The sequence below is a fragment of the Limulus polyphemus genome, unplaced genomic scaffold, assembly GCF_000517525.1.
Source record: "Limulus polyphemus unplaced genomic scaffold, Limulus_polyphemus-2.1.2 Scaffold1095, whole genome shotgun sequence".
NCBI lineage: Eukaryota > Metazoa > Arthropoda > Merostomata > Xiphosura > Limulidae > Limulus > Limulus polyphemus.
In genome coordinates, this window is record NW_013666705.1 from 6,301 (window position 1) to 19,449 (window position 13,149).

General features: G+C 30.3%; 1 protein-coding gene across 3 annotated transcripts in view; it reads right to left on the minus strand.

The window, feature by feature from the left end:
• Nucleotides 1-2,012: 2,012 nt before the first annotated feature.
• LOC106462104 (protein arginine N-methyltransferase 3-like) overlaps nucleotides 2,013-13,149 on the minus strand; it is a 39,583-nt gene continuing 28,446 nt past the window's right edge. For all 3 annotated transcript variants that reach the window (XM_013921988.2, XM_013921990.2, XM_022389243.1), the window contains 5 exons: nucleotides 11,318-11,544; nucleotides 10,756-10,895; nucleotides 6,226-6,357; nucleotides 5,673-5,760; nucleotides 2,013-2,709 (listed from right to left, as the gene is read on the minus strand). In XM_013921988.2, coding sequence (XP_013777442.1) covers nucleotides 2,600-2,709; nucleotides 5,673-5,760; nucleotides 6,226-6,357; nucleotides 10,756-10,895; nucleotides 11,318-11,544 — 697 coding nt within the window. In that variant the 3' untranslated portion in view covers nucleotides 2,013-2,599. The remainder of the gene's footprint in view (nucleotides 2,710-5,672; nucleotides 5,761-6,225; nucleotides 6,358-10,755; nucleotides 10,896-11,317; nucleotides 11,545-13,149) is intronic.

The following is a 13,149-nucleotide window of genomic DNA, read 5'->3' on the forward strand; positions in this document are numbered from 1 at the left end:
AATCGCTATGATTAATAGCGTGTATTATAAAAGCTGTTAAGTTTAAAGTGATGAGAAACGTACTGATTGGGGAACTTTTGTGTACTAAAAGTTTGAATCGAGGAAGATAAACTGGTTTAATCAAGAAAAGACTTGTATCGCTGAAGATCTTCGGAAAGAATTTCTACCGGAAACAAACAAACAAGCAGATACGTAACAATATTATAGAAATTTGCTGACTAGTGAAATTGCCAAGTGCAGTTGATTCATTATCATCTATGTACAAGGAGTTTCGAAATTATTAAATCCGTAAATGGTCAAACAGCCCTATTTAAATGTTTCTGTAATTCTATGGCATTAGAAAAGTATTTTACATACTAAAACTGGTTTATGAAGTTTGGATGTTGAAAGAAGACAAAATTTAATTCTTAGTTACCTTCCAGTTAGAAAACCGGGATGCATCATATCAAGAGTGAATAGTCTAATGTCACTCTGTAACGTATATATATATAGCTTGTGTTGCTGCCTGGTGAGTGTTATATGTAACGTCTTCAAAACATCCCCAAGAAAATGTGATACTTGTCTATGACAATAACACACTTACCCTTTGAAATATATCTTACCATATTCACATTTTCCTTTGTGCAACTTTTCACCACAAATGTTTTCAAGCATATGTTTAAACTAATGAAATCCATTTCCACAACTGTGTGGACAAAGAATTTCTGGCTTGTCTGAAAATTGGGATTTTTCTTCACAGTACATAGTTTTATCTTGCTGTTGCACTTGATATGATTATTTGTTCTAGAGGAAGGAATTTCTCCCCATCTCTTGGAAATTTTTTCAAAATGTAATTCCACAAGCTACACTTGCTTTGTAGAACTCGTGAAAAAAAGTAAGTTTGCCTACAGTAAAGATAGATGTTATTTGTTACTGATATGCCTTGAAGTGCCGAAAATCCTTCAGTGAAATAGGAAATTATGTTGCTGAATGTAAGATTTCAAATAACTGTTATAATAAATCTTAAAGCTTTCAAAACAAGTTTTATTGAATGTGTAACATTAGTTATGGAACTTTGCAAGGCTGGAAGAGTCAATGTTGTTCTATATAGTCTTCACATGCTTTTTTAATCAAAAACTCAACATTTCTCATGACATGAATCTGATAGAAAATAATAAGCAAATGTGGGAAGTTTTTTAAAGCCATTACAATGCCTTATTCTCTATACACAGTAATTGAAATCTTTTGTGTTTCTAAGAATCCAAGCCTAGTTTAGACAATACCTTTTATACATATCTTTCATGTTTTATGAATTTCTATTCATGTAACATGAAGCCGATGTTCCTCTGAACCAATAGTGACAAATAAAAAGCCCCAGAGTTGGAATATGGTGTTAAGGCTTGTCAGCAGGATAGTTTTAAAGAGGTCTACAAAACATAAAAAGACAAACTTAATATTTCTGGCAGTCCTTCAAATATCACCTCAGGAGGGTAAATAGTAATGTTCTATATGAAGCCATTCGGTTTCAACGAAAGCTCATGTAAACTGAAGATCTCATCCCTTGAAATCTTTTGTTCATTCCTTTTTGGATACTATGTTCTTTGCTTCCTCTATATTGTGAGGATGATCTACTTATATTAATCCTTAATTCTCCTCATAAAGTTCAATTTTATCAAGTATTGTTTTATATACATTTTGGGAACAAAAACGTTTTCCTCACTCAAATACTCTTTGTTTTTGTTTGAAAGAAAGTTAATATGATTATAATCAAAGCATCATACATACAGATGAAAACAACATTCATATAAAAAACAGTATAGCTGTAACTGAAACATTATGAATGTGTTACATATTTACAATCCAGAATATAAATATAGTTTTTACAATTTGATATGGTGCATCAGCAAACTGCCAAACAAACATTTTGTCATACTTTGAATTAATTTTGTCACTACAGTATAGCACTAGTCATGTAACTAATATTTAAGTAATTTATACACAAACAGACTTACCTCCTAGAATATCTTATGAAATTTGATTTTGGAAAGAGATTTTTAATGTTTTTCATTTATAATATATAATGATACAGATTTTCATAATAATATTACAGAGTCATCTACAACAGTACATCAAGTTAACTGTGGTTTAATTCCAAGTTTCTACGTATGTTGATTACAATTTGAATTTACAAGATTATTATGGCAAGTTGACTGTGAAACAGGTCACAATTGCCTATTAGAGAAACACTTGTAGAAATATATTAGTGACTATACAATCTACTTATGCAGCTCAAGTGTGTAGAGGACGATTTTGAAAGTTTTGAAGACAAAAGGTAGAACACTTTCAAAATGTTGTCCTCTACACTTGAGCTGCATAAATAGATTGTATACCAATAGCCAGTTGCCACCCGTTTCACAGTCAACTCAATATGGATACTCTGTCTAAACTAACTATCAAAGAATTATTATGTTATAGCAGTTAGTGACAATTTTTCATTTATTTGCACCCAACAACTGTGTGATGATCTACAAGAGATGTTATGCTATAGGCTGTATGAAACTCAATTAATGAAAAATACAAATAACTTCAGTATTAAAACAGTTTATTAAAAAAACTAAAATCAACTTAAAAAATATGACTGGCTTGAATCCTCCAAAGTTATGGTCACCAAAAGTGATCTTCGTTCTTTTCTACTTCTCCTGCAAAATATTCTTCCATTCACTGTATCACCTATAAAAATCATGATGGTACTGTATTATATATTATTGGTTTTAATTCATAATGTTATACTGACCTTGGGGGAAAATAAATGCAAAGATATATGTTTTTTAAAATAAATATATTATCAGAAAGGGACTTAATTTAGTAAATGAAAAAAAAAAAAAGCCTTAAAAACAAAAATAAAAGTTTTGAAATACTGTAATTTCTATAAGTTGAAATAAAGATTGATACATATTGAGAAATGCTGAAACCAAAATTTTCTTAAAGTACATTTCAAAGAACTGTCAAGGGTAAAAAAAAAATAATCAAACTGTTTATCAGCTCACAAGGTTTTTACTAGTCAAGCACCTGTTTGTATCACAATATTTTACTAAAAATTGATCCATTATGTGTGTACCTATGTGTGATAGTATCCATCACCCAAAGCTGGCTGTCTTGATTAACTGTAATTTTTGGTACAGTAACTGGAAACTATCTAATGGTGTACCTAGGCTATTTTGTTTTAGGATTTCAGCCCAAGGAGGAGGTTAAAAAAGTTCCTGAAATAATGCAAATTTCTACTATTTTTTTTTTATAGACTTCAGGCTTTGAAATTAAAGACACTAGTACTTAACGAGTTAAATAAGTCAATTATTACCTTCCACAAAGCATGGTATGCAATAAAAGTCTAACATTTAATAACAAAAGAAAGAAAGAAGGGGGACACTGTCTTTTATTCAATTTTTGTTTCCTCAATGGGTGCCCTCAGCTAGTATTAAATAAAAAGGTTACAAGATACAATGATCAACTATTACAAGAAGATTGAATCTCTGTAATGTAAAATGTTTAGCTACGTACAAAATATTTGGTGGTAATTAATAAAGGAATCATAATTTCATTATTGAAATGGCTAAAACAAATGATTTAATTAAACTCATCTTCTAAAGAAAAAATTACAAAATCAGATCTAAAACAAAATAAGCAATCAATTCATATAAGACTTGTGCTTAAAATAAATATTAAGTAAGACACTTAGCCTTGTTACTGTGCATAAGCCTGATGAGGCTGAATCAGAGTGAAAAATAGGTCAATAAAATGTCTTATATATATTCAAATAGATAATGTTCTGCTGTAACTTACATAAATAATTTACACAGTTAAAGTCCACAATTTCTGAATAGGAACTTACACCTGTGACTTAACATAGACATACTTAGATATTCTTGGACATAAAATGTAAATACTAAGACTTCACAAAATTATAAAGTTTGTGAAAAACCAATTTTATACCATAACAGTTTCTTTTTAGTTAATTAATGTGCTGAACAATCAGTAATTGCTTTGTGATTCGCATATAAAAAAAAATTAACAAAATGTTAATAATTAATATACTTTTTTGTTTACAGACGATTTTAATTATATTTGGTTCCAAAAGATAGTTTACATGTTTATGTTTTCTAAATTATACCTGCCTGTAATTTTGGTCCAAGGTTGATTTAATTTGTTGTTACTTTATGTATTTACTACCTCATTATCAAATCAGTGTCTTTGCTTTTCAAACAATTAATAAGGACAGTAAGGCCTACTGTAAATATGGCCTAACAAACAGTGGCCTTGTTGGCAGAACAAAACATGATACACTTGAGTGCAAAATGATCTAATAAAGCCTAACAATTTTGAACCTAATCTTGTTCCTCAAAAACATTCTTTTCCTACCATACTGCAACATCATACTTCAAATGAAGTATAAAATGATAAACTTTTCTCAGTTTTTAAAAACCAATTAGGACCATAACTGTGACAGAATTTGTTCACAAATATTATTCTTCTAGCAATCCATGACAAAGCTAAATATTTATCACTTTGTTCCTTTTGCTACTCAAATTTCCACTGAATTGAAAGCCATATTAGCTTATACAATTGAAAAGATCTTTTGTCATATGTTTAGATCAATAGCCTATGACTTCTCAAAGCTGAGATATAGGCAATTTAAATAACATCACGAAAACCTAGGTTGAAAAAAGTGATTGTCTCAAATCAATAAAATTACACCTGTATTAAAGAATACAAGATTCAGATTAGAACTGTTATGTTAAAAAAACAGTTTCAACTTTCCTCCTAGAAGAATGCTAAATCAAAATTCAGAAATTTCACAAACGTTATAAATCTGTTCATAGCTCGCTACAATTTCCCAAAAATCAAAATTTTCTGATGTTTAAAAATACTGTGTAAAAAATTAAATAAACAAAACTTTTTATTTAATAAATTTCACTCCAGAAATATTTTAAAAAGTGTATGGAAAGACTGCAGTTTATTTTCTATAAAATTTGTAATTAAGTGGTGTAATTTTGCCATCAAGCACTAGGTGCACCATCTGGGTGAACTTTAACTACATATTTTTTTAACTCTTTGGAATACAGCTTAAATTAATTGTAATCAAGGTTAATATAGCTTAAAGCAAAAATAAATTAAATATAGAATTAAAGCAAAATGGTTAAAGTTTGTTTCCTTGTTGAAATGTTTGTAAAATATGAGTATGTACACATATATTTATTGGTAGAATAAAGCTTGATAACATTGATCTGCTCTCTACTTCTCTTTCTTATCACACCCATCCTTTTAAGTTCTATTTCCAGATTTTTGCCTTATAACTTCTGTACTTGTCTTATCACAGTGACTGTAAAAATCAAGTAGCAAAGGAGCATCTCAATAGATTCTCATACAATAAATCATTGGTATCTACAAAATAAGTCAAAATTCACATATCATTAGGAAACATGCATCTTGCAGCATATTATTAGCTTCAAACCAATACAGGTAAGTATTGTATGTTTTCCACTTTTATCCATAATGATTTGCCATGATGTAAAAATTGTAGGCTACCTGACTGTATGATTATTTTCATGGGCTACTAGCTCCCTTTTACTCATCTTGTACATTTTTTGCAACCAAGTCTTAAGATGCTATTAAAAACCGATTTGATGTTCACTCACCTTGTGTGACAGGTATTGGATCAGAAAGAAGGAACACTGTTTGTTTCCAGTGCGTGAGTGGTACCCATGGAGATGTGGACAGCTCCACCTATAAAATATTAATATTACAATCTGAAGCTATAAACAGGAAGCACACTAGAAATGTTATTACAAACTAAAACTATGTACAAAACAGTGACTTTGAAAAATGGAAAGTTCTATGCATCAAAAGGAAGAAATACAGCAAAATTACAAACATTATCATCAGTGTCAATGTATATTTATTTGTAAATTAAACTAAAAAGTTTAAATGTATTATGACTCTCTTAACAAATTTGTTGTGTGTGAAATTTTTTAGATAAATTTCTAATTATTTTTGTTATGTGGAATTCAGAAAAGAGCATCAAAGTAAGTAAAACAGTAAATACAAAATGAACCATAAAACATTACAACTAAACACTCCTGTACTCTATTGCAGTAGTTATAACTCTCAATGAGTTTAATAAAACACCACATGACACTGTAGTTTGAGATTCATTTTCTATTATTGTTGAGCTAATAAGGTACAACTTACAGAATGTTCCAGATCAAAAAAACAGTCAAAGTACCCAGCTACAGCTGTAATACCACCATTTTGATTTATTTTCAGTTGAAATTCTGAAGAAAATTCACAATCTTCAGGAGAGCAGGACATCAAATTGAGTTCCTAAACCAATAAATTAGATGATTCAAAATATTATCAACTATACATAGTCTAACAGAAAAAAAAACAAAAAACACTCACTCCAGAAAGAATGATGTTTTATCTAATAAAAAAATAAAAGGTACAAAATTACCAATAGTATTTAGTAGATCTGCCTTTTGCTATATTAAGGCAAAAATATGATTATACAATGCACATATAAAATCTGGAATCTAGACCTGTAGGATTGCACCTTCCTCCTGACAAAGAAACTGGAAAAGGGTGCCTCAAGAAATTGGTTGTTTGGAACAGACACTTTTGCAGGAAACTGTTAAGAATGGATCATGCATAATTGATAGGGTTCATATACAGTGACTGTAATCCCCTTACCATTGTTTAGTGTTTTAGACTGAATGGATGAGCAGTCCTATTTTGCATAAAAATGTTTTATTGCCTGGTAAGCTGGTCATTAGTGTAGCAAGTAGAAAGCTTTATTTGAGAATTGTGATGAACCAAGCAATAGCGAATCTCCCTTTGCATACCACCAGGTGTGGTCGTTCAACTGCCCACATCTAGCACCTCAAAACATAGCAAATACCAATGTATTTTATTGTGCCTTGCATGGAGTTCAACAAAAGTTTCTAGGAGAATAGTTGCCAAAGCCAAATGCATCCACTGTTGACAAGTTGTGCAAATCTGAATTCATCAGTTATGGGAACCTAGAAGGGTGTCATAGCATTCAGCAATGCCCATTGCTGTTAATGTACAATATTGCCTAGTGTGAGGAGTGGGTAATGTCTAGCTACTCTACCACCGAAGTTCATGCTACGAAGATAATTTTTGGATAGTACTGGAGACACCTGCACCTGTTCTGCAATAGTAACAGCTCTTTGACTGGAATTATTCCCCAAACAGTATTAAACATCTGTTCTGTTGGTGCATTATTAGCATATCTATCGTGTACTAAGGTACATTTGATAAGATGTTTGTTTTTTATTAAATTACCATTAACAAGTCACTGTAGTATATGTCATACTTAGGGCACACTCAATAGTGCTTTAATTTGACCTTGAATTAATTTTCAGAATTTTCCTTAGTTCAGACTAATTCTCCATATCCCATCAAAGTCTGGACCTATTTTCAGGAGCATTTAGTCATGTTTGTATAAGTTATCAGGAATATAAGACATTTCTATTGCATTTCTTTATTTTTATAATATGCAAATTAGCCACAGTGGTCATGTTACACAACATGTGCCAGAATATGTCTTTGTACCTATTTCAACATATTTTCATACAATATGATTTTTTCATAATGCACCTTCTAGTGTATGAAACTATCCAGTTTTGTGTTTACATTTCTTACATGTTCTGTGCATGATGTAAAAGTTGTTGAAAACTCTGTATCATACAAAGGTAATATATTATTACTATTTTACAGCTTTAACAACTGGTAAGCAAACGAAACCACAGCCCAATTTTCAATAACTTCTGATCAAAATAAAATAATCCCATAAATCAGAACTATAAGTTAACCTAATAAATACTCTAGCCAATTTAATATACTGGTTTCACTTACAAGTATTAGATGTTGTAAAACAAAAACTTATACCAAGTGGACAGCTTTCACTCATCAGCTGAGTCAGTGGCATCATGCCAATAGGGCTTACACCCCCAAATGCTTTCCACACTGTTTCAAAATATATGTGTTTACTTGAAATCAATAAGTTAATCAAAATAACAGCAGAAATTTAATAAGAAGAAAAGTAAAACACTCCACTTACTATTATTTGTATGACTTTTATTATCATTATTTGCCCTTTAGAGTTTATCCCTTAATTCTTTCTGCTAATTTACAGTAGTTAATTTAGTAACAATTACTTATGCAATGTGTTCGTGCATGATATCTGGTACTGGAAGAGGTCAGTAGCTGTTTTGTGGGTATTATTTATTTATTTATCTGCTATATGTGTCTTTTATTAATATAACCCGATTTGTATGTAACTGTATTAATTATAAACTTTATATTTATATAAATATGTAAAAAAAGAGAGTTGATGATATATGCTATAAGGGAAGGAATTTTGCTATTTGTCAGTCTTTTCAGAATTGTACTTCTTATTTAATATAAACCCTTATTTTATCAATAAAAGAGAACTGTGATGCTACTATGGGCCATCTTTGACTTACTAGTGTATTGCAAATAAAAAGGTACATATGGTGTATTAATCCAAGTCAACTTTATTGATGTTGTGGATTCTAACTGCTGTGCACCACTGATACATCCAAAGATGATAATAATAATAAAACATGAAAAAGCTTTTGCTTCAGATGGGTTCAAGAAGTGGAATAAGACAATGAAGACAGGAAGAGAACTAACATAGCCTAACAGCATGTAGAAAATTTTCAAAATGGCAATTGCTTTTGACATCATCAATGCCTATAAAACAGCTACCAGCACAATGGGCTAGGTAACCAGAATTAAAAACAAAAGGAAGGGAGAACAGGCAGAAGTCAGTACTCAGACTGGCACATACTGCAGCAACTCTTGACCATTTAAGTTTGCCATTTTGAATCCAAGGATCCAACCAATAAAGGTGTGTTTAGAGAGAAAGCCATATTAGTAGCATACAATGACTTATGATGTTGCTAGTGAGGTTAGAAGTAAAACCACTGAAGAAGTGAAATAGGCTTTATACTTTTCAATTTACTTAGACAGCTCCAGATTTTACCAGGAAAGATCAGCTGTCAGGTGTAAAATGGTATGTTCACACACAAGAAGAAATACAGGTGTTTCTGATTCACAATAAAAATAAACTAATGAAGTTTCCACTTTACCAAAACTCCAAAATCAATGTAACAAGATAGTCGGGGAGAAAATACAGTTGAAAAGTTTTGTGTTCAACAGTTGAGTCAGTCATAGCGAAATTACATGAAATTAAAGTTTTTAGTGCATTTAACAAAGAAGTATCTGGTACAGCCATGGCATTCAGTAAAGCTACTGAATTTTGATTTTTATCTGGTAGCATTCAGCAGAGTTCTTTCAGTGGTTTCCAAATATCTTCAGACAAGTGACATGGACATCAGTATAGCATGAAAAATTACTAAGGATTTCATATCTGAATTAAAGACTAAAATCAGATGAAACATTTCAAGTGTTGTGGATTAAATAGAACAGCCTGCTTCAAAAGTAAAAATAAAGCTTAGAAAAAGTTTCAAACATACTGAATCGCATGTGGCAAAATGAAACTGTACTTAGTTCAAAGAATGCAATCTGCACCAAATTATAATTTGCTACACTGTACCTATGCATTGAAAGCATCAATGAGAGGTTTACCAGTGAAGCAATGCCACTGCTAAAACATGTTTGTAGCTTGATATCTCTTTCACTTGAAAAAAAATTGGAAAACTGAGGCAGCTTATAACTTAATCTACAGGAGATGTTAATCTACACATGGCAGAGTAGGAATACAAACTTCTAACCTACAGACTTGATACAGAAGCACACAAGCTAAACCAAAGTACCTCTATATGTTTCTGAGCAAGAATTAGTTCACTAGATTCAGACAGCCAAATTACAAAGCTATAACAGCCAATCCTGACACTTCCAGTAATGAGAAAAGCTTCTCAGCTATAAAGTTTGTGAAAAGTTGTCTACAAACCACCATAACACAAGACCTCTTGAATGACTGAATGGCAATTGAAGTAGAATGAACTCAGTCAGTAGACCGAGAGTGTGAGCTTTAAGAGGTAACAAAAATATTATTGAATATTTATTTAGAGCAGTGAATTAAACTACATATAAATTTAGAATATCAGTACACACACTACAAATGTATTCAAATGCACTAAGTACCTACCGATGATAACAAAAGTACTTTGTTTTCTGACTGTACCTCTAAAACATTTAGCTGCATGATGACCCTGAGTTGAGTACAAAATTGCAACTGAGGACTTAGACTAAACTTAAAAAGATTCTACAGAATACACCGTAAAGTTAATATTTTACATGAAGGAAACCAGAAATTATCATTCTTTTTACCCCAGGTGTTGCTACATGTGAAAAGAAACAACATATTCAGTAAAAATATTCAAGTATTTAAATTATGCACATGACTAATCCAACACAACATCAATAATTAATATCTTAGTTTTAACCTAATTCACTATGAGTTGTATTATTATGAAATTGTTTGTTGTTAAGTGCATAGATACACTATGGGCCATCTGTGTTGTGCCCACTAGGGGTATCAAAACCTTGTTTTTAGCATTGTAAGCATACAGACTTACGGCTGAATCACTGTGAGGCTTTACTATGAATAAATCTTTCTGTTCACACACATAAATAAGTACAGTAAACTACTAAAAAACCAATAATCAACTGACATTTATATATATATATAACAAAAAGTTTATGACTAACCTTAACAACTGCAGGTTCACTACAGACTTTCTCTTTTCTGACTGATTCAATTGTAGCTTCCTTAATTACTTCCTTCTTCATGCAACTCATCTTAAAGTCATAAACATCTGTCCAAAACCTTACATATCTTTGGTAAAGGTCTGAAAGATAGAAAATACAAGAAAAAGTAACTTAAATCTACTTAATCTTAAAAATGCAATTTAACTTTCCCTACACATTTATAAACTTGGGTAAGAATTTAAATATCATTTATGTGACCAAGATTCAATGTGGTTAAAGTCTGCATTTCATTATACTTTTCATGATAATTTTGCTGAAGCACAGAAAAAATCAGTTATTTTTTCTTTTAAACACTTGAAATGGGAGAATTATACATAACACTATCAATGTACTGTACAGCTCTACAGAAAAGAAGGCTTTAAAAATTATGTAAATTTCCATGAAAGAAAATTTTCTGAGACTGATTTATCATGAAAATAAAAATCAACAATCAGAATAGAAAATAAATAAAAATATCAAAACCAATACCACAAATTTTGATTATATTAGGGAACATTTATACCTTCATCAGATAAAGCAATCAAGGAAATAGTACATCTATTTGGAAGTAGGGTGCCTCCCTTGATCAGGTATTTGTCTCTAGCATACAGTACCGTGTCTATCATTCCTTCAAAAAAAAGAAAGTAGCCCATCCACTCAGAGATCACAATGTCTACTTTCTCTATGGGGAGTTCTACATCTTCGAGACGCCCCTTTTTTAATATTACTTGGTTCTGAAGGTTGTTTTCCCTAGGAAATAAAATCCAATATTCTTTTTTCATATTTAATTTATTCAGAAAGAAAATACCTTTTAAAACTAATTTCAGCTTGTCTACAAAAAATTTTATTAAAAAATATCTTAAGTGTACTTAGTTTAAATTGTAACATGTAACTGTACCATCACATGTCACTAATTGTTTTCTTTCAGCTGGTGTTCCAAAATGCATAGATTACTAAAAACCATTTACCTTAAAGTATATATTTTATCTAACTCATTATAACAAATCCAACAGACAAATAATGCATAACTATTCTAACAAAGGCCACAAAAAAATGTAATCAGATACATGTGGCTATAACTATCCATTTAAAAGCTGACTTAATTTGAAGGCAAAAATAATATTTTCATTCTCTTCTTAACATCTTGTCAATTTATATATGCTTATTTTAATGTTTAAATCATCATATTGCATTGTCCTTGAATTGTGCTATTTAGTTTTGGAACCAATTCGGCACAAAACAGTATCAAAACTTTTACTATCTGTTATATGGATATATTCCTATACATGTTAATAATAATTAATTCATTTTTTTATGTATATTATCTAGAACTTCATATGCAAAAATTCATGCCTGTCTGATCTATTAACAACAGTTTTTAATCTTGTTACAAGAAAACAGATCTTTTTGATTTTCTAATTAATTTTTTTACTAAATTTTCAAAACTTGATCTCTTATTTATTCAAACTATAACCTCTCTGGTTATTCATTAACAATATATCATATTGTAATTTCAAGATTAAATCCCTACAATTAATTTAAGATTTTTAGATCATATCTCATTGTACTGCTTTTCTCCTGTTTTGTCCCTTAAATTTGATTTAGTTTATTTTTCTCAAATCCAAAATAGTTACTATAAAATAACGATCAGAATTTTTTTATTATATACAACAGCAGAAATCAGAAATACATTTATATGATCTTTGTTAAAACATTACCTCTAATTTACTTTGTAAACTCTGATCTGTGTGCAATATCTATATCCTGTAAAGATGTCTAAATAATTATCAATTCCAGTTTCATTAACATTTCTTATATTTATGTTCATGACTCTAATCAATAATAAATGTTTTTAGATTTTGGTTTATATTTACTCATTTTTGTAAGTTAACATTAAACTCATGTATATTAAAGCTTGGAGATCTATAAACAGCCAAAATATTTAGATTATTAAATACAAGTATGCTCATGATGTTAGAAAAACAGGTAGGTTCAAGAAGTCTTGATAGAAATCAATAAAAAACCCTATAACCTGAGCACTTTTGAAAGATGGACCATTCTTCTTCAGGGGCAAACTGGGGATCTAATCTAAATACCAGTATGCCTCTTCTATTATTATCATTGGTACAAACTGCATTATAACCTGAAACATAAGTTTCTAACAATATTAACACGTGCATACACTCTTAAATATAAAAATAATTATCAAATGATCTGAACTATTTTCCACACTTTTAATACTAAGGTTTACTACACAAAAGTTACAAAATGAACATGTAATATCAGATTTTTATCCTTTAACCAACATTAAACAATACAGTAAAACAGAAATTAAACATCCATAAGAAATTAATT